Raw genomic sequence first — 20,946 nt, forward strand, 5'->3', positions numbered from 1 at the left:
ACAACGGCAGGTGTTTTTTCGATCTTCGGATACGAAAGCCGTCTGTCTGTCTGCTGTGTATGTAATTTCTCTACCAATGATTATTTTGCACGCATCGATTGGGCCGTTGTTACTGTGTGTCTGTTTGTCTTGTCGCTGATGCGGGTCCTAATTGGCCTAATAACTCAATGAAACCATCTCTAAATATGATCGAGCTATCTAGCGCAGCGCTGATGGGTAGACAGGTTGGTGCTGATTTACAGGTTGGTGCTGAATTCTAATATTTTCTGTGTTGCTCAAGCTTTCATCTTTTCTCGTGAGGTGCAATAGGCGTCTAGGCGGTGCAGCAAGAAGCTGAGCTAAGAGTTGGATGCTTATTATAGCCTTAGCAACAAGAATTGGATTGGTGACTGCGGAGGGAAAGCCTATCAGCTATTGGCTGGCGAGGAGGACCGTTCCAAGCCCAGAAAATCATCTCATGAAAGCTTCAGTGCAGCAAGCTTCAGCAGCAGGCTGCAGTCGACAGAGTCAGAAGCTGCCTCTTCAGATTATCAATCAGAGTGGTGCCGTTGAAAACAGTTGTGCATCAATACTTTTTAAACAAATCCACTGTAGTGGAATGCAAATAATAATGACTCAAATGAGTAATAGAGATTCAATGTCCAACAAACATTAAGCCTCAACAAACTACTCTGAGATCAAATGAGATTGCTGAACCTGTATATTTCAGAATTCCTATTCCATATTATGAATGTTTATTGATGAGCAAAGGACATCAAATCTGCTTTGTCTTTTAAAACATTCTAAATATCTGTCAGCCTCTACTCTGCAATGCAGCCATTTAGACATACTCTCTGTTTCAATCTCTCTCTCTCTCTCTCTCTCTCTCTCTCTCTCTCTCTCTCTCTCTCTCTCTCTCTCTCTCTCACACACACACACACACACACACACACACACACACACACACACACACACACTAACACGCATACTTACACACACAAAGAAGATCTTTGATCTAAGTGTATGACCCAAAAACAGGTTATGCATTGTACTGAAGAGAATATAGAGTGTGTACAGTATGGTTTAGCATTTACTAAGTATGCCTCTGGATGCTGGTGTCAGATGCTCGACACATCTCACCATCAATAATATTTGAACCTAAAAGAATGAAGCAGAAAATTTATTATGGAAACTGCAAAAATTAAATTAAAATACAGATAAACAAATCACTTTAATGGGACAACAAAAGGCAATAAAATGCCAAACATTTTCTGTAAATTACGCCACAGTCAAATGTCCCCTAAAATGTGATGGATTTCTTTCTGTATTTAAAAGTTGTTTTTTATTTGTTGATGGTAAATGTTAAAGTAAATGTTTACCTACAGTTATTCATTTCACTTCAACTTATGAAGTTCAAATTAAATGAAAACGTAAATAAAAATAAGGTATAGACTTAAACAATTCAGTTAAATAAATAATGAATCATAACAAAGCATGGATTGCCAATAATGAAGGGAGATCCTGATGACACAGATGACAAAATTATCACTTTCGATTAAAGCGTCTGCTAAATGAATAAAAATGTAATGTAAACAAAACTAATGACAAATTAATTAGCAGCGCCATTTTAAAACAATAGGTTGCACAATGGATCCACAATGGACCATATAAAGCAGCATTGGAGAAAACAGTCCACCTAGAAGAAATAAACCGTAGCCTACTTTAACTATACGTCCTCCTATTAAAAATAAATTGGGATATTTTAACTCTCAAAGGAAATGAATGATCAGAAACTGTATTGACAGTGGACAAGCCAGTGAGCCCCCATTTGTTTGTGGACCAGTTTAGACGTTTTGCATCACCACATGATCAGATATGTGCATTGGTGTGTATCTAGTTAGGGTGGATTTTGAAGTTATACGTTTTAAGTACCCACACAGTCTTAGTCATGGAGAGTGTAAATCCCTTGTTGCATACATATTTTCATGGACATTTAAAAAGATACCTACTCCTGAACAACCGCTTCAAGTCATCATGACAGTCATACTCTATGTTGATCTTTGTTTTATCTTAGTTTTATCTCACAACGTACTAATGGCACATACCAAGGATTCATACTCCTCCATCTGTTTCCGATCAAATGTACTTCTTTACCTTACAACAATACACTGGACCACCATGGAAATGGTTTGTTTATAATTTTGTCATGTTCTTTTTTATTGTCATAGCTGTTATTTCGGTTCTTGTGCAACTGCTACATAATGACTCACATTCAAGATATTTGTCACTCAGAAACAGCAAAAAGGTATAAAAACAATCCAACAAACAACAGAAAAAGTATACTGTCAGAAATAAGCTGTGGTCCATGTTTCTTTCTTAACAGAAACTCAGATTCTGATGACTTCACCATTGTTAATACTGGATAACATGACAGAAAAAGTACTCAAATATCGTTCAAAAAACATTGTCTTGTTTTATAATTCCATATTCATAGTTTTGTAGTGACAAACACCAGCTGGTAATATTAAGTGATCACTGGGTTCTTCTGCGTTTTTTTTTTACTTTTTTTTTTTTACTTCCATAACAAATCAAATACACATATTGCATGTCACTATAGCGACGCTATCATTACAGGTCAACTTCAACAATCACCATTTTGGTATAGAAAATCAAGACAAAACCAAGAATAAAATGAAAAATTATAAATAAACATTAGACAAAGCCTATCTTTTTTTCAATCATATGAATACTTAACACCCACAGTATAAGTTAATAAAGTCAAGCTACTGTATATAAATACATCACCAGCATGCACAATATTGAATAATCGATATTATTGTTGTACTGCAACTGTAGTCATCTTACACTGAGGAAACAGTATAGTAGGCAAATGCATTTAATAAAACAAACACTGAAGTAAACCACAAACTCTGAAGCTGCTTTAGTTTTTTCTGTTTTAAACTGTCTTCCAAAATAGTTCCAGTGCCATACTGTAAATGCCTAATATATCGTAGACAGAAATAACTTATTCATAACAGTTTTTCACCTTTTTATATTGTTTTCAAAAGCATAATACTTTAATTCGACATTCAGGGGAAATCTACTATATTGTTCATTAAATTAGTTGTCGTGGCCTTTCTACACTCCCTGACAAACGTTTACTGTAGCTTTGTTCTAGTACTGGCACCAATGCAAACTATCTTTATGAGGCATTCTCCTTCAAGTATTTCTTCATCTCCCAAGTGTCTTGAACACATCTCTATCACACAAAAACCTAACCTAAGCAGCTTCCTGTGGAACGAGACTCTATGCCAGTGTGAGGCTTCCATTCCAATCGAACAATGACGTCTTCCAGCTGATTGACTGACACATCAGTGGTTTGGCAAATGTCAAAGAGAAAACCAAGGAGACGGAGGCCCTTTCAACTCTCTATATATATTTCTATATATATTAAATTAAGATTTCACCTCCCCTCTCACATCTCTGTTTGATTCTTTTCATTGAACACATGGAAAAATAAACAACAGCTGCTGTGGTAGTATCATTGGCAATAGCGGCTGCCAAAGTCCACCGGCCTTTCGTTTTTTTTCTAAGCATGGTTTCCCTTTAATTGTTGCCCTCCCCTCCCTCGTCATCCTGCTGGTCACTTGTCCACAGTGTCAAGTTGTCTCGAAGCAGCTGCATGATGAGAGTGGAGTCTTTGTAGGAGTCCTCGTTGAGGGTGTCCAGCTCAGCGATGGCGTCGTCGAAGGCGGTCTTGGCCAGGTGACAGGCCTGCTCGGGGGCGTTCTGGATCTCGTAGTAGAACACGGAGTAGTTGAGAGCCAGGCCCAGGCGGATGGGGTGGGTGGGCTGCATGTGCTCCTTGCTGATCTCATGGGCCTCGTTGTAGGCCTTCTCAGAGGACTCCACCACGGTAGCCCTCTTCTCACCGGTCGCCACCTCGGCCAGGTAGCGGTAGTAGTCTCCCTTCATCTTCAGGTAGAACACCTTGCTCTCGTGCTGCGTCTCGTTGCAGTTCTTGATCAAAAAGTTGTCTAGCAGGTTGAGCACATCCTGGCACACGGCCTCCAGCTCCTTCTCGATCTTCTCCCTGTAGGCCCTCACCATCTCTATCTTCTTCTCGTTGCCATCGGCGGAGGTTTTCTGCTCAATGGAGGAAATAACCCTCCAGGATGAGCGGCGAGCACCAACCACGTTCTTATACGCTACAGACAGGAGGTTCCTCTCCTCATTGGACAGGGCCTCGTTTAGTTCTGTTACCTTAGAGAGGGTACAGCGAGGTTGAGAGATTAGTGGTGAATATCAGAATATTATGACATGGATAATGACACATTTGTTATCACACCCATAATGCAACCATAACCTACTTCACGTGTGTGTTTCAATATGTAATATTGTATCTGAGATGATGTTATTGTTGCTATGTGGCTGGCAAAAATAAAAATTGCATTAACCACAAAAATATTGATGGAACTTTGCACTTCTGATGCTTGATTATCAACTGTATTTACTATGTACTATTTGTATGTAAAAGCATGTACTAAATGCATGAAGTGTAAATGTTAAATCCTGCAGGTTTTATGTACAGTAGGCTGGTTATTATCACTACATTATGATATCATTCAATTTCAATGCATGGCACAGCATAAGGGATGTTCAATTTGCCATTTGCAATTCCCAGTTTCCATGGCAATCACTTAATTTATTGTACCAGTATCTCCAGCTGCCTCATGGCCAGCTAATGCTAGCAAGCAAGCAGCCATATTCCATATACTGAGAGTGGAGGTGGGGTGTAGTGGATGATGTTCCCATGAGCACTGGAGGGGCAGCTGCACTGTAAGTGAAGACGATCGCTGCACCAGGCAGTTAGTTCACGTGTTTCAGTGACCTTCTCTCTGGTTCAAACTGACCTTTCACCTGAGTGAAACACCGGCAAGAGTATCACTCTGACCACAGATTACTATTATTTAACTATTTATACGCCAATGTGGGGTAGGATTCTGTATATTGTATACAGACTGGTATTGAGATACATGTAAAAGCATGGTCTATTTACAACCATTGGGTGTATTTGATTATATTTGAACTTAAATACTGTATTTAAGACCAGTGAAATTACCTAAATCAAATAATGGTTTGCTTTTATATTGCCTAGGTGACTAAATATGTGCCTCTGAAATTAAACGGAAAAAAACTTTCAACTGCAGATAACCTAACTATCACTGAATTGAAGCTTCCATGTCCCATCCCCCTTGGTCTTGAGTGTCTTGCTGTGAGATCACAGTATTAAAATAAAACAGAGGCTAGCTTGTGAGTGGCCCCAACGGCTCTTATCGATGAGCCAACACTGCTCCTTCCTTATGAGCTAATGTGACATTCCCTCCCGGGGTGAACAAAGATGGCGGTTCAGAGATGACGTCAGAGTCATCATTTTCATGGCCAACAGCATATTACAATATAAATAGGCCAACATGTAAAGCTTATGAAATTGTTATTTGTTTTCATGTTTTTGTGAAATACTAGTGAATACCTGTTTATCTCCTATTCTTTGGCCAACGGTACAGTATGTATTAAAAGCAACTTGCTACAAATTTGTGAGAAATATTAAAGCATCAGTTCAAATGATTTAAACAACTTAACTTTTAATGTTAGCAAGATACCCGGGTATCTTGCTAACATTAAAAGTTAAGTGATATGGTTATGGAGCAGGCCTAATTCATGGTAATTTGATTCCTCATTTCTTTTCCCTGCCATAAAGCGAGTCCTGACAGAAATACCAAGGGATTTCCCTTCGAGAAAGCACACCCCTACACTGCCAAATCAACCTATTTGGACTATCAAACTAGAAATCTACCTTTAGGCACAGTAGCATAAAGCGATATTCTCTCAACTCCAGAGAGGGCATCGTAGTGCATATCAAGTGGTACAACTTAAGAAAGAAAAAACAATTCTGGTGACAAAGCATTTTCCAACAGAATCAAACCCCAATCTGACTTTAATGTAACTAAGGCTACCGATAATGTTTCAGACGCCTAGCAGTAGGCTAATGAGACAGGCAGCCTGCAGCCAGTAGTTTATTAGTGGCTAAATTCGAACACTGGGCAACTATGACAGCCTACTGCAACCGCACGTCAACCAATTCACACAATTTAGGTACAATTAAAAACTATATGCTGAACAATACAACATTTTAAGCTGGTCATTTAACGTTTAACAATAGGCTAACTGAAAACACTACAGCCCCAATACCCAGTCTCAACATATTGACTCACTGCAATACGACAAATAATTTTCTAGAGACTTCTGCTGCCTCCTACGTTTGTTTGGTGTAAAGAGCTGCAAATTGAGAAACCAGTCTAAGATGAAGGCATATTTCACACATTTTCTATTTGATTGCACAATTTTTTTTCAGTAGGTCAACAAGACATCATAGAGGTCAACAAGACATCTACCACAAATGTTCGTAGCTGCCTACACAATTTAATTCAATGAATTGCAGATGGGTAACTTCACGCTGACAAGCTACTTTTTAATGACAATTCAGACAAATATCAACAGTGTACAAATATAAATAGCCATGTCTGTAAAATACTTTAACATGGTTTAATGTTGGTGTATCCTAAACATTGCATTGTAGTGTAGTAATTTAAAGGCATGAGAAAGGCACCGCCCAAGGAGCTGAATAGACTCATTCTTCAGTGCATATCAGCCTCTAATTAAAACACCAATCTATCATATTCAAAAACCCGCCATGGGAATGAGCAGAGTTTGAGTTGAAACCCGTACAGTTTTGATTTATTTGGATGATTGTGCATTGCAGTGATAGGCCTATCGCTGAATGAGCGCGTAACTGCAGAATTGACAATAGACCACTATCAAAATGTTTCACTGCTGTAGACATCCGAGTAACCCAGAGTAAATGTAATGTACAAACGGATACATTCAGCTATCATACATCATTAAAATACTTGGGAAAATGCTTAATGTCAAATATTCTCATTCCTAGGCAATGCTTTGGGTGGAGAGACTTACCGATTTCATGGCTGCTGCCATATCATCATATCTCTCCGCCTGTTCAGCCAGCCTGGCTTTCTGCACCAGCTGCTCGCGATCAACCATTTTATTATAAGGTTGGTTTTTACGTTATTTTATGTCTTAGAGAATAATATGCTGATATTTTACTCGCAATGGAGTGAATATATCGCGCGAACCTAAAACTGCAGCTGTTCCCTGCTGTCTGCGCTCGTGCAGACGGGACACCCTCCTGACACTTTCTCGTGGCTTCGTCATCTCTCAGAAAGGTGGGTGTCTCGCTAATGATGTAACAACTCTTACATGGGAATACAGAGGCCCTTCACATGATTTTGGCAGAACAGATGAGAAATTAATTGATAATTAGTATCATGTGGAATGCCTGTGACATTAAAATAGCGTGTAAATCAATGTAATGTTTTTTTATTTTATTCGTGAGAGCTGAACTTGCATGGGAAGACAGACAGAACCCTAACCAAACCCTAACCCCTTGTATATTGTTATAGAGTAATAATGTTGCATAATGTATTTAAACTAAGTGAAATACTAGTTTAGCTTTATATCACAATCATATATTCAATTGTGTTATGCACATTTCACATATCACTAAATTCCTCTTAGATGTTATGTGGTGCAACTTGGATAGCACCACACAGTGTCCCTGGCCTGAACCAACCCCTGAACAGCCTTTTGCTCACCTATCTGTCCCTTGGTTTTGCTACATAGCCTACCTTTTTATAGGTGGCACATGTAAAGTATGTCCTCTGCTGGCAAGTTGTGCTCTGTTAAATTTTCTCTGAAAAAATTAAACCAAACCACTACTTTTGGTTTGACTGTTACTACCACAGTAACCACCACATCATGCCTGTGGTTAATCATCTCCCTTCCACCTGGATACACCTCTTATAACTGTATTCCATCTAATAGACTAGCTATCCTACATGTCATAATATCCTATCTTAGGTTCTATTAAATCTGGTTCCCATGGAGATGAGGAAAGTAGATTTAACTCCCTGCTGTAGAGAGGCAGTTAGAACCGAAACTGTACTGTACTGTAGCTAGTGGTACATGCCAGTGGAGCGAGTGGTACGTGACAGTAGCTAGTGGTACGTGCCAGTGCCTCCACTGGCACGTGACAGTGGCTAGTAAGTGCCAGTGCCTCCACTGGTACGTGACAGTAGCTAGTGGTACATGCCAGTGCCTCTACTGGCACCTAGTGGTACGTGCCAGTGGAGCTAGTGGTACGTGACAGTAGCTAGTGGTACATGCCAGTGCCTCCGCTGGTACACAGTAGCTGGTACGTGACAGCGCCTCCACTGGTACATGACAGTTACTGTTCTGTTGATAGTGGTATGCAAGTGTCTCGTGGCAGTTGCATTGGGTGTCTTGCAGCTTTTGTTTACTGTCATGTAGCCTAACTGCCCCGCGGCCATTTTAGAATAGAATTGTTTAAGTATGTGGCGGCCTGCGGAAACCCGTGGATGTCACGGCCGCTCATTGTTGGTTATAAGCCATAAAAGATCGAAAATCGTTTTCTGTCAAAATTGAGATTTTTGATGTTTTGTATCGTTAACACCCTAAACTTCATTGTAATGTTCAAAAAGTATATGATTACTTATGAAAAACTATTAATTTCAACGGTTTTTGGACATGTCAGCTAGCAAAATTTTCAAGCCATGTCAAATCAAATGTTTAGTTTGTCTGCTCTTTTGAGTGCTGCAGCAGCCCATAACAACTGATCAATTAAATAACTTGCTGAGAAGTTATTAATGTAGCCTATATTTAAACTGACATTTACATTCACAACGTTATTACGAACAAAAGGATTTTCTCCCATATCACTTTTTGACACAGGTCGACTTTAAAATGATGTAACTTCAGTTGTGATAAAGATATCTGAGTGATTTAAACAGATGTGTATCCAGGAGAGTTTGTAGTTTCCAATATGTATAATACCCAGAAAGTACATTTGCAATCATAGGGTGTCATTAATTGACAAGGTTCTTCATATGAAAATAATGAACTATTATTAACAACTATATTTACTCAGAGTATCGAAATGCAAATGTAGGCTACCTATATTGACTTCAGTTATTACAATTAATGATATACGCCACTAGGAGGCGCTGATAACAACACAACGATGTGCATTAGAGAGAGAGTCTACAACGGTGGCTCATGTGCACGCTTAAATTCAGTTACTCTGAGTAAAATAATTTGTTACTAATTCATTACGTGTGTACAAGTCTGCTTTACATTACAGTCACACCATTACACTATATGCAATATGTTTAAATCGACTACTTTGTATGGTGAGCTTGTAGTGAGACATCAAAAGTATGGTTTGGAGTCTGTTAGCACAAACATTTTAACTTTTTTTTAAATAAAAGTTTATAGCCTGTTCTCCTATTCTAAAATGGCCGCGGGGCAGTTACACGACAGTAAACAAAAGCTGCAAGACACCCAATGCAACTGCCACGACACACTTGCATACCACTATCAACAGAACAGTAACTGTCATGTACCAGTGGAGGCGCTGTCACGTACCACTAGCCACTGTCACGTGCCAGTGGAGGCACTGGCATGTACCACTAGCTACTGTCACGTACCACTCGCTCCACTGTCACGTACCACTCGCTACAGTATAGTACAGTTTCGGTTCTAACCGTTACTGCTGCTGTATGTCTCACTCTAATCTTAGTTGGTCCATCTGTGCAGATCTACAGACCTAGAGCGCACTCTGCTGTTAAAGAACAGTAAAGGCAAGGGTTCGCTCTAGCACAGACACATAATTAGGCAAAATGGATTAAGCATGAATAGCAAATGCATGCCATATCCTCATTTCTGTCTACCAACCCTTAAGAATATACATAAAGAGACACTCACTCATCATGCCCCGACTCACTTACTCATTCACTCTTTCTCATCCATCTTGACCTCTCTCTATATGTCTTTCTCCCCTTCTCTTTCCCTCCTCATCTCTCTTTCCCACTCTTCCTCTTTTACACACACTCCTTTGTACACGGTAGGAGATTATCGCTAGGTAACCGAGGGTCAGGAGGGGAATCTCATAAAAAGTGGGTCAAATTGTGAGAAAGAGGAATATTGAATCAGTGATGCAACATTCAAGTAACATGAAAACTTTATCTTGAGACAGCATGTGTGGTATGTCATCCCTGTTATCAAGTCTTGCACACAGTATAGACATTTATTTTTTACTAGGCTCAAAAGCTATACTATTATCCTACATTCACATCATGTTCAGACTAATTATTCTCTATTACTTGTGTTGGGAAAGAGTCCTGATGATAATTTCCCCTTTAATAACAAAACAACCAGTAATTAATAGTCCAAGGTTGTTGCTTTCACAATAGAGTAGACATGTCCAGCAGGTAGGGTTAGGGCTTGATAGTTATCTACTTTCCTCAAAGAGGATTAGATTCTGTGCTTGCAGCTTACCTGTTTTACCTCACATAAGGACGAGAGAAAGGCAAGCCTGTCTGCAGTTGCCATCTGGCAGAGCGTATAGGGCTCACTCAAACTGCTGTAAATGGAGGACACGTTGGAACTGGACGTGCTTCTGTATCCAGATGGACTGAGGTTCTCTACGCCTGACGATATCGAGGAGTGGGATCTTGAGACCGCGAGTCAGCTGTCTGTGCCCACTACCCAACTCTTTGTGGCTCTTTTCCCATACAACCCTGCTGCCATGTCTCCAAACCATGAAACTGCGGGAGAGGAACTGCCCTTCGTGCCTGGACAAATAATCAAGGTAAAGCCCTGTGGAGTACTGTGTTTTTGTTGCTGCAAGCAACTTATAAAGGTACTATGGACCTTTCTCTGACCGAGAGGCACCTAACTCCATAACAGATTGAGGAAAAAATTATGTACATGTTCAAATGGCAGAAAATAACAGCCAGGAATAGATCAAAGAAGACAGATAATACTGTTTCCTGTTGTTTTAGATTCAATGTCAGGCCTGCTTGATGTGAAAGAGTTATGTGGGTTTTCTCATTTCCTGCCCTCATTTGCACTTGTTTGATGCTAAACAAATAACTTTTCATGCTTGTACTTCTTAATTGGGACAAAATGTTCAGCATCACTAGAAACAGAGTGCGAATTATACAATGACAATCGGGGGGGTCAACTTATTCTACAGGGTGTAAAGTAATATTTATGATTACAGGTAAGAACGATATATAAATGTATCGACCCCCCCGACCTGTTGTTTTGACCTCTTTGGGGGATCCAAGTCTTAATTAGGGGGTCAAACCCCCCCGTAATTCGAACCCTGACTACAAAATATAGTCTCTGCCAATATTAACAGGTTAAGAAATAGATGACAGCTGTTTATGTGTGTTTGATAGGTGTTTGGAGATAAAGATATGGATGGGTTCTATCATGGGGAGTCTGGCGGCCTCTCTGGTTATGTGCCTGGTAACATGGTGGCTAAGATCCCAGTGGAAGATGACTACATCAAGTACCTGCTCATGCAGCAGGGTTTCCTGCCTGTGGACCATACAGGTATCTCCCTTTCTCACGCCCAGGCATGGGGATACATTGTCATTTGTACCACTTAGACATTATGGATTTCATCATGTCAATTCTATAATGAGTCATTATACAGTAGTTCACCATCAGTCATTTAGGGCCTGCTAGCAAGGGACCATCCATCCTCCAAAGTCTGTCGTCAAATAAAGAATTGACAGCTTGTTTTTGTCCTGAACGGCAGGGATATCTTTCCCGTCAGATGTCAACACGGTTCCCAGTATCCCAGACAACGTGACTGTCCACAGAATGGTGGCCCTCTTTGAGTATGACCCCTGGGAAAGCTCCCCCAACATGGACAGTGAAGTAATGTCCACAACACAAACTATCGTCCCCTAGATGAAGATGGCTTATTTTGTTCAGCTGACTTACTTCATCACACTTGTAATACAACAACCTGTCATTATCATTTCCTAAATCTTTTTTTCCCCATAGAATGAGCTACCCTTCCGTGCTGGCGACATCATTTATGTGATCGGTGACATGGATCAAGATGGATTCTTCTATGTGGGTGGCTACATAGTTTACACAAAAGGAATAATCAATGAATGTGAGGCTTCTCCCTGGCTAATGACTATTCCATCACAACTCAGGGTGACCTTCATGGCCGGCGAGGTCTGGTGCCATCAAACTATCTGCAGCCGTTACCTTGGGAATAGGAAGAGACACACGGTAGTCAACCGATTGTGTCACGGATTTTGCTGACGGGGTTTCAAACATGAATCAAGAGGGCCAGACAGATGACGGAAGTCGATTTACTTTTGTGATTTCAATTACATTCTAAAATCAATGATGCGACCAATTCAGTCTGTGTGGTACTGTGTTCTTCCCAGGTTTTCGTTTTTTGGAACTTAGCCAATGTTGCTATGCATCCACCAGACAGTTATTAGTCTTTCACAGGCAAAGAGAGACCATAAAAAAAATATTAAGGATTTCATATAGTAAATAACTATCATTATCTATTGATTCATTTGAATAGATAATTATCATATCCTGAATGTACTTGGCATCAGCTAGGATATTGTAGCCTTAAGGGACTATGTCTCTGATTACTTGCTAAGCTGAACCTGAATGTTGTACAATAGTTAAAACATTTGCCTTATGGTGCCATTTACATATTTTGTTTGACTTATTTTAAGTTGTTTCTTTTTTTGAGTAAGCACTAAGCATGGGTGTCTGTAAGCATTGTTTTTTGTATTTTTGGAAAAGAGATCAGGTCGAAACTATTGTATACATAAAGAAGGAATACTGTGGAGTTATTTTTGTACAGTACAAGCACAATAAACTGTTCAGACTTTTGTCAAAATTATACAGTTGTTCTTTTATGGATTACAGTGACTGTCTATTATGATAGAAATTCAACATTAACTGTAAAATGATGCGGAAACATATGCATGTGAGAAATGGTGGGAATAATTTCAGATGAAGAAACTTGTATTTTCAGTCAGAGTTCATTCATACAATGATGATTATAGATTAAAATTTGAAACGATCAACAATAGCGAGCACAAAAACTTTCAGCACACAATTGGCAGCATATCACATCTATTTCAAAGTAGTTGAGACGTGTGAATATAGACTTCCTTGCATTGTCCTCCGTAGCCCACAGTACACTCATCCATAAAGTAGGAAACACTACACTGTGCAGAGGAGTTTAGTAGTGCTTTCTACTTTATGGGTGACTGCACTGTATATCAGGTGTTCTTGGTTGTTGTAGCGGGTCCTTGTTGACTTCTGAACTCTTTTCAATGAAAAAGTAACAACTAGGCTTGATAAAACAGTAGTAGAAAACAGTCTGACCTCTCATATTTCACATATCCTCATTCTGTCCTACAAAATTAATGATCTCTCACTGCACACCTTTACTATGTTCTAACTGTAACAATTTACACAAACAATGAATCAGTTATGACATTTTCACAGTATCTTACCAGCTTCCTCTTCTTCATCCCAGCAGAAACAGAACTGTGAAATGAATGTGATCTACTTTTTAACCCTGTCTCCACCACGTGGTCCAAACCACAGGAAGAGGTTCAACGTCAACCTAAAGAGTGCAGATTCACTCTCTCTCTCTCTCTCTCTCTCTCTCTCTCTCTCTCTCTCTCTCTCTCTCTCTCTCTCTCTCTCTCTCTCTCTCTCTCTCTCTCTCTCTCTCTCTCTCTCTCTCTCTCTCTCTCTCTCTGACTCGCTATCGCTCTCACTCTCACTCTCTCTGACTCGCTACCGCTGTCTCTCTCTCTCTTGTTCACTAGGCCCAGAGGTCCCAGACAGTCCTTTACATGTCCTCTCTCCATTTAAGGACATTCAGACAGAATATGACACATTTACGTAATCAGTGTTACTAGAAACTACTACATACTACTAAGCAATACATGTGCAGCAAGGTCAGTGTTCACATTCCCTCATCCATGCAGAATCCCATTCTGTATTTCAAATTCTATTACCAACTGCTAAACCATAAAACCATGCATAGCTGTTCCAATACAGCTACAATGTTGTTTCCACAGCTACTGCTAATAATTGATAGTTGTTTGATGAGACAGGTTCTCAGAATGATCTGTCTCCATTAAGGATATTTCTTCTCAGTGCTATGTATTAGTGATGAACAGACAGTAGTCTTGAAACTTTGTCATGAACAACGTGAACACCTGTGAATCACTTATTTCGTGAAACCTTTACTGTGACTCCTCATGCAGTCCCCTAGCAGAGGAAGTCCTTCTGCACAAGGCTCTTGCCTAACCCTAAGTAAAACATGAAATGTGTAATGTGCTGGCCACAAAAGAAACTGAGATATGTCCTCTGTTGTCAAGACAACCCAAACCTCAGAGTCACACCAAGTGAGCCATGAGGAAGTGGGGGAAGGGTGGTTTGTGCAAAATGGAAAGATGATGTTTTTCAGTGTGAAAACTGATAGCTTCAGTCAGTGTACATTAGGAGATAATCCTGATATTTTGCAGTTGACTGTATAATTTCCAAATGGATATAACATAATTAAATCATGATGGAGAGTAATGCTTAGTTTCCCATGCCAAACAGTGTAGACAGCTTTGCTATATTATATAATAGTGATTGGCCTGTACAGGATTTGTCTGTGGCCTGTTCTGGGGATCTTCCTAATCATACAGATAAATACCATAATAATCTCCATGGTTTTAATATTGCATAACTGATATAAAGCGTTACACTGTTCAAAGCTCTCTGCATCTCACATCTCTACAGCAACATGACTGTGCAGCCAGAACAGTATCCCTATCTTCTCACCACGGCAGTGCTAAAGGCACTTAAAAGGCTTGGAGCTGGCATCTATTCCTGTGTTTAATGGGATTGTAGCCACATACGTAGGGATGTATAGATAGCCTATATAATACCTCAAATTAAATCAGCAGTCATTATCCACACATCGCTGACTAGAGATGATTGCTTTATTCATCATTCAGTCAGTGACAACAAGGGTGGTTCTACCATTGCTTACCACTGTATTAAAAAAAACTGTATTAGAACAAGAACAACATAAAAAATATATATTAAAAGACGAAGGTCTTACAATTGAAAAATGTGTATTTACATTTACATTTACATTTACATTTAGTTATTTAGCAGACGCTCTTATCCAGAGCGACTTATAGTAAGTACAGGGACATTCCCCCCTTCGAACTGGAAACCTTCATATTACTAGCCCGACTCCCTCACCGCTCAGCCACCTGACTCCCTTGATTTAAGAGTAAAGTTTTACAGATTCACTTGATGATTCTTATATAATAATTGTTTTGCAACTGTAATCACTTTTTTTCAGAATTGTTTGCACAGTAAAACATATTTGCACCCTATTGAGCACTGATCATATCAAGCAAATTGATAGTGTCATGAGAAAATATACAACACTGGGCTATTGCAACTGGTTAAGAGGGCTTAAAAATCGTAAGTCCAACTAAACTAGTATTCATCACTGCCCCCCGGTGGATGAATTAGGAATTAAATCACAAACATGAGGAGTGTAGATTCACAATACAATTGACCAGTCGTAGTAAACTAACATTCATAGATTTACAACTTTTCATACAATACAATGGAACTATTCCTTAAACATGGATACAGGTCTGGTCAGATACAGGTTTTATTCCAAGGTTCAGACTCCAGTATTATTACCCCCTGAGAAAAATGTAGCCATGCAAATTGGACGGGTAATACATTCTCGCAGACATAACTGTTTGAAATAATAATTACATAATAAAACAACTTTTATATTGTCAGACCTATAATTTGCTATACATAAATACACAAACAAAATGACTTAGAGAACAAAGTGAATTAGAGAACAAAGTAACTTAGAGGATGCCTTAAGTTGCCTTTCAGAAGTCTGGCAGGGAAACTTCAATTGCTGACAGCAAAGAGCAGACGAGTAGTAAAGTGCTGAGCAGGACAATATGGCCGCCAGAGTAATACACCCTGCGACCATTTAGAGGCTGTACAGGTCGATACGTCCCAACCATTGGCAGTGCATCAGCAAACCGAAGCTTTGAAAAAGCAGCAAGCTGGGGAACAGACAACCAATTAAAAAAAACATACAATACAATGGTTTAATATCACATTGAGAACGACTTTACAAGGTGGCTCTTTAAGGTATTGGTATGCATGGATTTTATAGTGTTTATTGTAAAGTAGCATTGAACACTACCTGTTGCTTGCTGAGTGGAATGGTGTTTTCAAACACAGTCCACACAACAGACTCTGCACAGTTGGGTGTGGTAAGGGAGCCATTGTAGTAGTAGTAGCTTGTCATGTTGCTCCTGGAGGGGATTAGCATGTCCAGGGCCATGCCATTCAGGCTAGTGTTGGTGTCTACAGAGGTCAACACAATAAAAACGTACGTTTTCATAAAGCTAGCAATTCATAAAACACCATTGCTCAAACCTTACAGTGTGGTGGTTGGGACCAATGCCTGTGTTTTATTATAGGCTATAACTCATATGTGCATTGTACTTTAGTCTTTATAATCGGCCTGTGATTTAGACGCCTCTCTTATCTATTTGGAGGCCATGGAATGAATGGCGATAAATGAACAATCCCTTTTTACAGGCTGATTGACTTACTGGGTTGTTTGATAGAATTCAGAGCCTTTATGATGGAGTCATATTTCCGGTTCGACACTGTCGACTCCTGAAATGGGAAAGGGCATCCTCGGATAAATATCAAACCAACATCAGATTACTGTTTTCCTTGCTGGAGAAATAACCGTCATTCAGGCATTGTTTAATCAATTGGATCTTAAAATACCTCATAAAAGAATCCAAGAACTGCAACGCCTGTTGGATCTTTTAAGGCTTCAGCCAAAGAGTTGTGAGTCTCTTTTATGTGAACAATATGCAGCTGAGAATGACATTACAGATAATTAGATAACAGCCCAAACAAAAGTAATCAAAATCATATTGAGAGACAGAAGCAGAATCTATGAAACCATACAGTACCTCCATTGGGTATCTCTCTCCATCAATTGTGTGTTCTGATCCAGGACCTCCATCCTCACCCCAGTGTAGGTGGAGCTGTACTGCCTTGTATGCTGCCTTTAGATGAGCACCCAAAACTGTGGCTGTGGTCATCAAGTCCACTTGAACTAGAGATTAAGTTAAAAGAGAAAGAAAACTTAAGGTCTACAAATATTGCATCCAGTTAGGAAAGTATGTATGTTTCCAAAAGAAGTAAATAAACTAATGATATGCATTGTCTGTAGGACTTACCTGTGTGACCATTATTTGTGATGAGGCTGTTAAAGGTGTCTTGGTAGCCAGTGAACTTGAATCCTGTGCGTTGCTGAACTAGTTCAGCTTTCTTAGTGACGATGTTAATGGGAGACTGGGACCTAGAGCCACACATCTCAGCCACCTTAAACCAACCATTAGGTCCTTTAAATCAGAAGCAAAACTGCCGATAAGGTAAACATGCATTTAATCTAAGAAACCTTTGTAGTAGAATAATCTGGGTCGCCATGACCAACCCTCTGAATGTTTCTTTAAGGTTTACCTGTGCAGTTATTGTAACAACTAACTTGTGAATAGTAGCACCAATCTGAAACAAAGACAATTTAGTGGAAATGACCAGTGACGCATTGAATATTGTCACATAGTGTAATCCAATTTTCAGAGTAGTCAAATAACAACATGACAAAATAATCCCCATGAAAGTAAGTCTGAAAACAAATATGTGTTGTAAATAAAAATGTATCCATTCTAGCTCTACAAATCTGTTTTTTTTTTATCTCACTTTGCAGTCAATATATTTCTGGATTCTTCCGTAATCTATTGATAAACCCGGTAAAACAAATACAATCTAGAAAGCTCACCTGCACCTGAAATTACCCCCACAAGTGTGGAAATTAAAAGAATATGTACACAACTGGCTGGTAAATTTGGTCTAAATTTATCCATTTTAAATAGTTTAATTCCACAGTGTTATCTTGGTGCAGAACATGTCTGTATTTATCTGCTAGGTGGCTATAATATAGGCTGCAACCACTCCCACCTAGACGTAATGTATGAACCATTATATAGATAAGAAGATAATGTGTGTCTTAAAATGATTGATAACTGTTCAATCAGTATTGGCTGAAAGCTCTGAGAAATATTGTTTGTACTGATAACAAAAAAGTATCCAGTAAATGCACCCATTATCTTCCTCATACCTATGATATATTACCATGTTTGGAACATTTTCAGTATGACAGTATGCCCCTATCCTACAATATTTCATATTTTGACAGTAACACCAGCTTTTATCATCCCTAGCTTCCTCTCCTTAACACAAAATATAATGTTCCCCATGTATAATGAAACCTACGCTTACGCATCTCACCTTTTCTTACTCTGAACTGAACTCTAGTGTATTTGAATGAACACTCGGCGTTCTATTAAGTTAGACTGTTCGTGATGCTCATAGATAGATCGCGTGTGCCTGGATGCAATGCCGAGTTCTTTGCAGTAAAGAGCAGGGCGGCCAACCTTTACTAATAATTAGTATTAGTATCAGCACTGTAAGTTGTAAAGTATAGCCATCCTCCACTCGCGTTTTCTTTTATACTACATAAGTATAATAACGTAACGTTGATTGTAAACTGTCGTAAAAGCCGGTTGGCTAGAAAGTCACGTGGGCAGAAAAAAGAATGGGCGTAATTTAAAGGCATTCACTTATGATTACTATTATATCACTGAAAACGTTAAAACTATTGTCATACTTTTGGCAATGGATCGCTGGAGAGGAAGAGTGGCTCTTGTTACCGGGGCATCAGTTGGAATCGGGGCGGCTATTGCAAAGGTTCTCGTCCAACATGGCATGAAAGTTATCGGTTGTGCAAGGAACGTCGAGAAATTAGAGGTAGGCAATGCGTGGGGAAGTTCAACTGATAAGCAGAAACTTATGTAACTTCTACTACCTACCTACTTTAAAGATTTTTCATTAGCCTATCTTGTCAATATAATTGAAATGGATAACAAGATGTGTTCTAATCAAGCGCCGTTATATAGACGGCGATTGTTCTGGTAAACAGTAGGCTATGCCTCGCCCAAGGTTTTATTGCTGTTTACTCAAACAAATTGTACATCGGCCCTGACCATCTTTTGCAGTCAATAAACTGTGCAGTGTCCAGCACCCCTGATTTAGTTAAATGTAGCCTATTTGCCTACACATCTGAAAAGTGGGAAAGTATTGAACAAAAACAGAAACATTTTCCTATGTTTGATTTTTCAAGATCTGATGTTTCTTAATTTCAGAAACTAGCTGCTGAGTGTCAGAGTGCCGGGCACAATGGCACCATGATCCCCTATAGGTGTGACTTGTCCAAAGAGGGGGAAATCCTGTCCATGTTCTCTGCCATCAAAACCCTTCATCAGGGGGTGGATGTGTGCATCAACAATGCTGGCTTGGCTCATCCAGAGTCCCTACTGAATGGCAAAACGGATGGTTGGAGAGATATGATAGATGTAAGTGGTACTGTCACACCTGGGTGAATTATATTGATGGATGTACTGAAAGGAGATTCACTATGACTTCCAGGTGAATATCATTGCGCTGTCTGTCTGCACTCGTGAGGCCTATCAGTCTATGAAGGAGAGACAGGTGGATGATGGACATATAATAAACATTAACAGGTAGACATTATGACCCCCACGTTTTTCGAATACTCATCGTTACTCACAGATACATTTAGTTAAATTCACTGCAAGTTATTTGTTTTAGTTAAATATGAGTTATAATTGATTAAATTACAGCCCCCTGTGACATTCTGTGTAATTGATTTTGATTAAATATCAAACTTAATCCAGACTCTGCTTTGCAGCATGAGCGGTCATCGTGTGGTGACCAATCCAAATGTGCACTTCTACAGTGCCACTAAGTATGCTGTGACTGCCCTGACTGAGGGCCTGCGGCAGGAACTCCGAGAGGCTGGCTCTCACATCCGGGTTACAGTAAACACAACTGCTCTTCAGTTTTTCTGAGCAAACTACATTTTACTCATTTAAAGTCTGATATAACTATTCATGTTATAAGAAAATACATTCATGAATCAATTTATTTAATTATTCAAAGCATTATTGGCCTAAAAATTGTTACGGGAGAGTTACTTAAATGTTTATCTAAGTTTATTTATTTTTGCAGAGTATATCTCCTGGATTAGTTGAAACAGAGTTTGCTTTTCGGCTCCACAGTCTAAGCCCAGAGAAAGCTGCTGCCACGTATGGAAGTTTAAAGGTAAGAAGGCATTCTCAGAATATTGATGGCCATTGAGGTGAGAGGTATGTCAGGATTGGATGATTTGGGTTGTTTATCTTTTCTCTATTTTTCCATCTTCATACAGTGTTTGGAAGCAGTTGACATTGCCAATGCCCTTATCTATGTCTTAAGTGCACCTTCACACGTGCAGGTAAATTGTCGTTTACGTGTATGCTAATTAGCTTTTTAAATTCGTTATAAGATTAGGCCTACTAAAATCAGACAATTTAATAGGCTACTAGTATTGTGTTGTTGCCTCAGTTGTTGATTTTTGAGCAATCAAAATCTGTTTTCTCATCCAGATTGGAGACGTCCAATTGCGACCGACTGAGCAGGTGTCATAGTGGTTTTGTGGGAGGAATATGACGCCCTTCTGAATTGTGTTTGGTCCAAACTTTGGAACGGAAATACATCAATGATGAATTTAATGAAACGTAATATTGTCTTTCAATAAATGTTGTCCAGATAAATTTTATATTGATTCTGATTAAAGTCAAATGTGATGTGAATTAATGTTCTTGAGTTGGTAAACGTTAACAATTGTTTTGTAAACAAACAGATTGCAAATAAACTTTAGATCATGTTTAAAATAGGTGAAGCTACAATGTAATGCAGTGCTGTGCT

General features: G+C 39.3%; 4 protein-coding genes across 4 annotated transcripts; 2 read left to right on the forward strand and 2 right to left on the reverse strand.

The window, feature by feature from the left end:
- Positions 1 to 1,144: 1,144 nt before the first annotated feature.
- On the reverse strand, positions 1,145 to 7,243 carry ywhag2 (3-monooxygenase/tryptophan 5-monooxygenase activation protein, gamma polypeptide 2). The gene is made up of 2 exons (XM_067245991.1): positions 7,015 to 7,243; positions 1,145 to 4,242 (listed from the first exon to the last, which is right to left on the reverse strand). The coding sequence occupies exons 1-2, from the start codon at positions 7,099 to 7,101 to the stop codon at positions 3,586 to 3,588; spliced, it is 744 nt and encodes a 247-aa protein (XP_067102092.1). The 5' UTR covers positions 7,102 to 7,243; the 3' UTR covers positions 1,145 to 3,585.
- A 3,321-nt stretch (positions 7,244 to 10,564) lies between these two features.
- On the forward strand, positions 10,565 to 12,571 carry si:ch211-105f12.2 (RIMS-binding protein 2-like). Its single transcript, XM_067246719.1, has 5 exons — positions 10,565 to 10,786; positions 11,382 to 11,538; positions 11,747 to 11,868; positions 11,998 to 12,069; positions 12,156 to 12,571. The coding sequence occupies exons 1-5, from the start codon at positions 10,565 to 10,567 to the stop codon at positions 12,219 to 12,221; spliced, it is 639 nt and encodes a 212-aa protein (XP_067102820.1). The 3' UTR covers positions 12,222 to 12,571.
- Positions 12,572 to 15,230: 2,659 nt separating this feature from the next.
- On the reverse strand, positions 15,231 to 17,984 carry ca4b (carbonic anhydrase IV b). Its single transcript, XM_067246534.1, has 8 exons — positions 17,900 to 17,984; positions 17,581 to 17,625; positions 17,298 to 17,462; positions 17,028 to 17,173; positions 16,837 to 16,929; positions 16,653 to 16,719; positions 16,238 to 16,401; positions 15,231 to 16,094 (listed from the first exon to the last, which is right to left on the reverse strand). The coding sequence occupies exons 1-8, from the start codon at positions 17,982 to 17,984 to the stop codon at positions 15,912 to 15,914; spliced, it is 948 nt and encodes a 315-aa protein (XP_067102635.1). The 3' UTR covers positions 15,231 to 15,911.
- A 565-nt stretch (positions 17,985 to 18,549) lies between these two features.
- LOC136951907 (dehydrogenase/reductase SDR family member 11-like) lies at positions 18,550 to 20,893 on the forward strand. Its single transcript, XM_067246564.1, has 7 exons — positions 18,550 to 18,927; positions 19,323 to 19,532; positions 19,606 to 19,700; positions 19,889 to 20,018; positions 20,209 to 20,301; positions 20,408 to 20,473; positions 20,625 to 20,893. The coding sequence occupies exons 1-7, from the start codon at positions 18,796 to 18,798 to the stop codon at positions 20,664 to 20,666; spliced, it is 768 nt and encodes a 255-aa protein (XP_067102665.1). The 5' UTR covers positions 18,550 to 18,795; the 3' UTR covers positions 20,667 to 20,893.
- Positions 20,894 to 20,946: the final 53 nt, after the last annotated feature.

This window comes from Osmerus mordax, chromosome 11 (assembly GCF_038355195.1).
Source record: "Osmerus mordax isolate fOsmMor3 chromosome 11, fOsmMor3.pri, whole genome shotgun sequence".
Classification (NCBI taxonomy): domain Eukaryota; kingdom Metazoa; phylum Chordata; class Actinopteri; order Osmeriformes; family Osmeridae; genus Osmerus; species Osmerus mordax.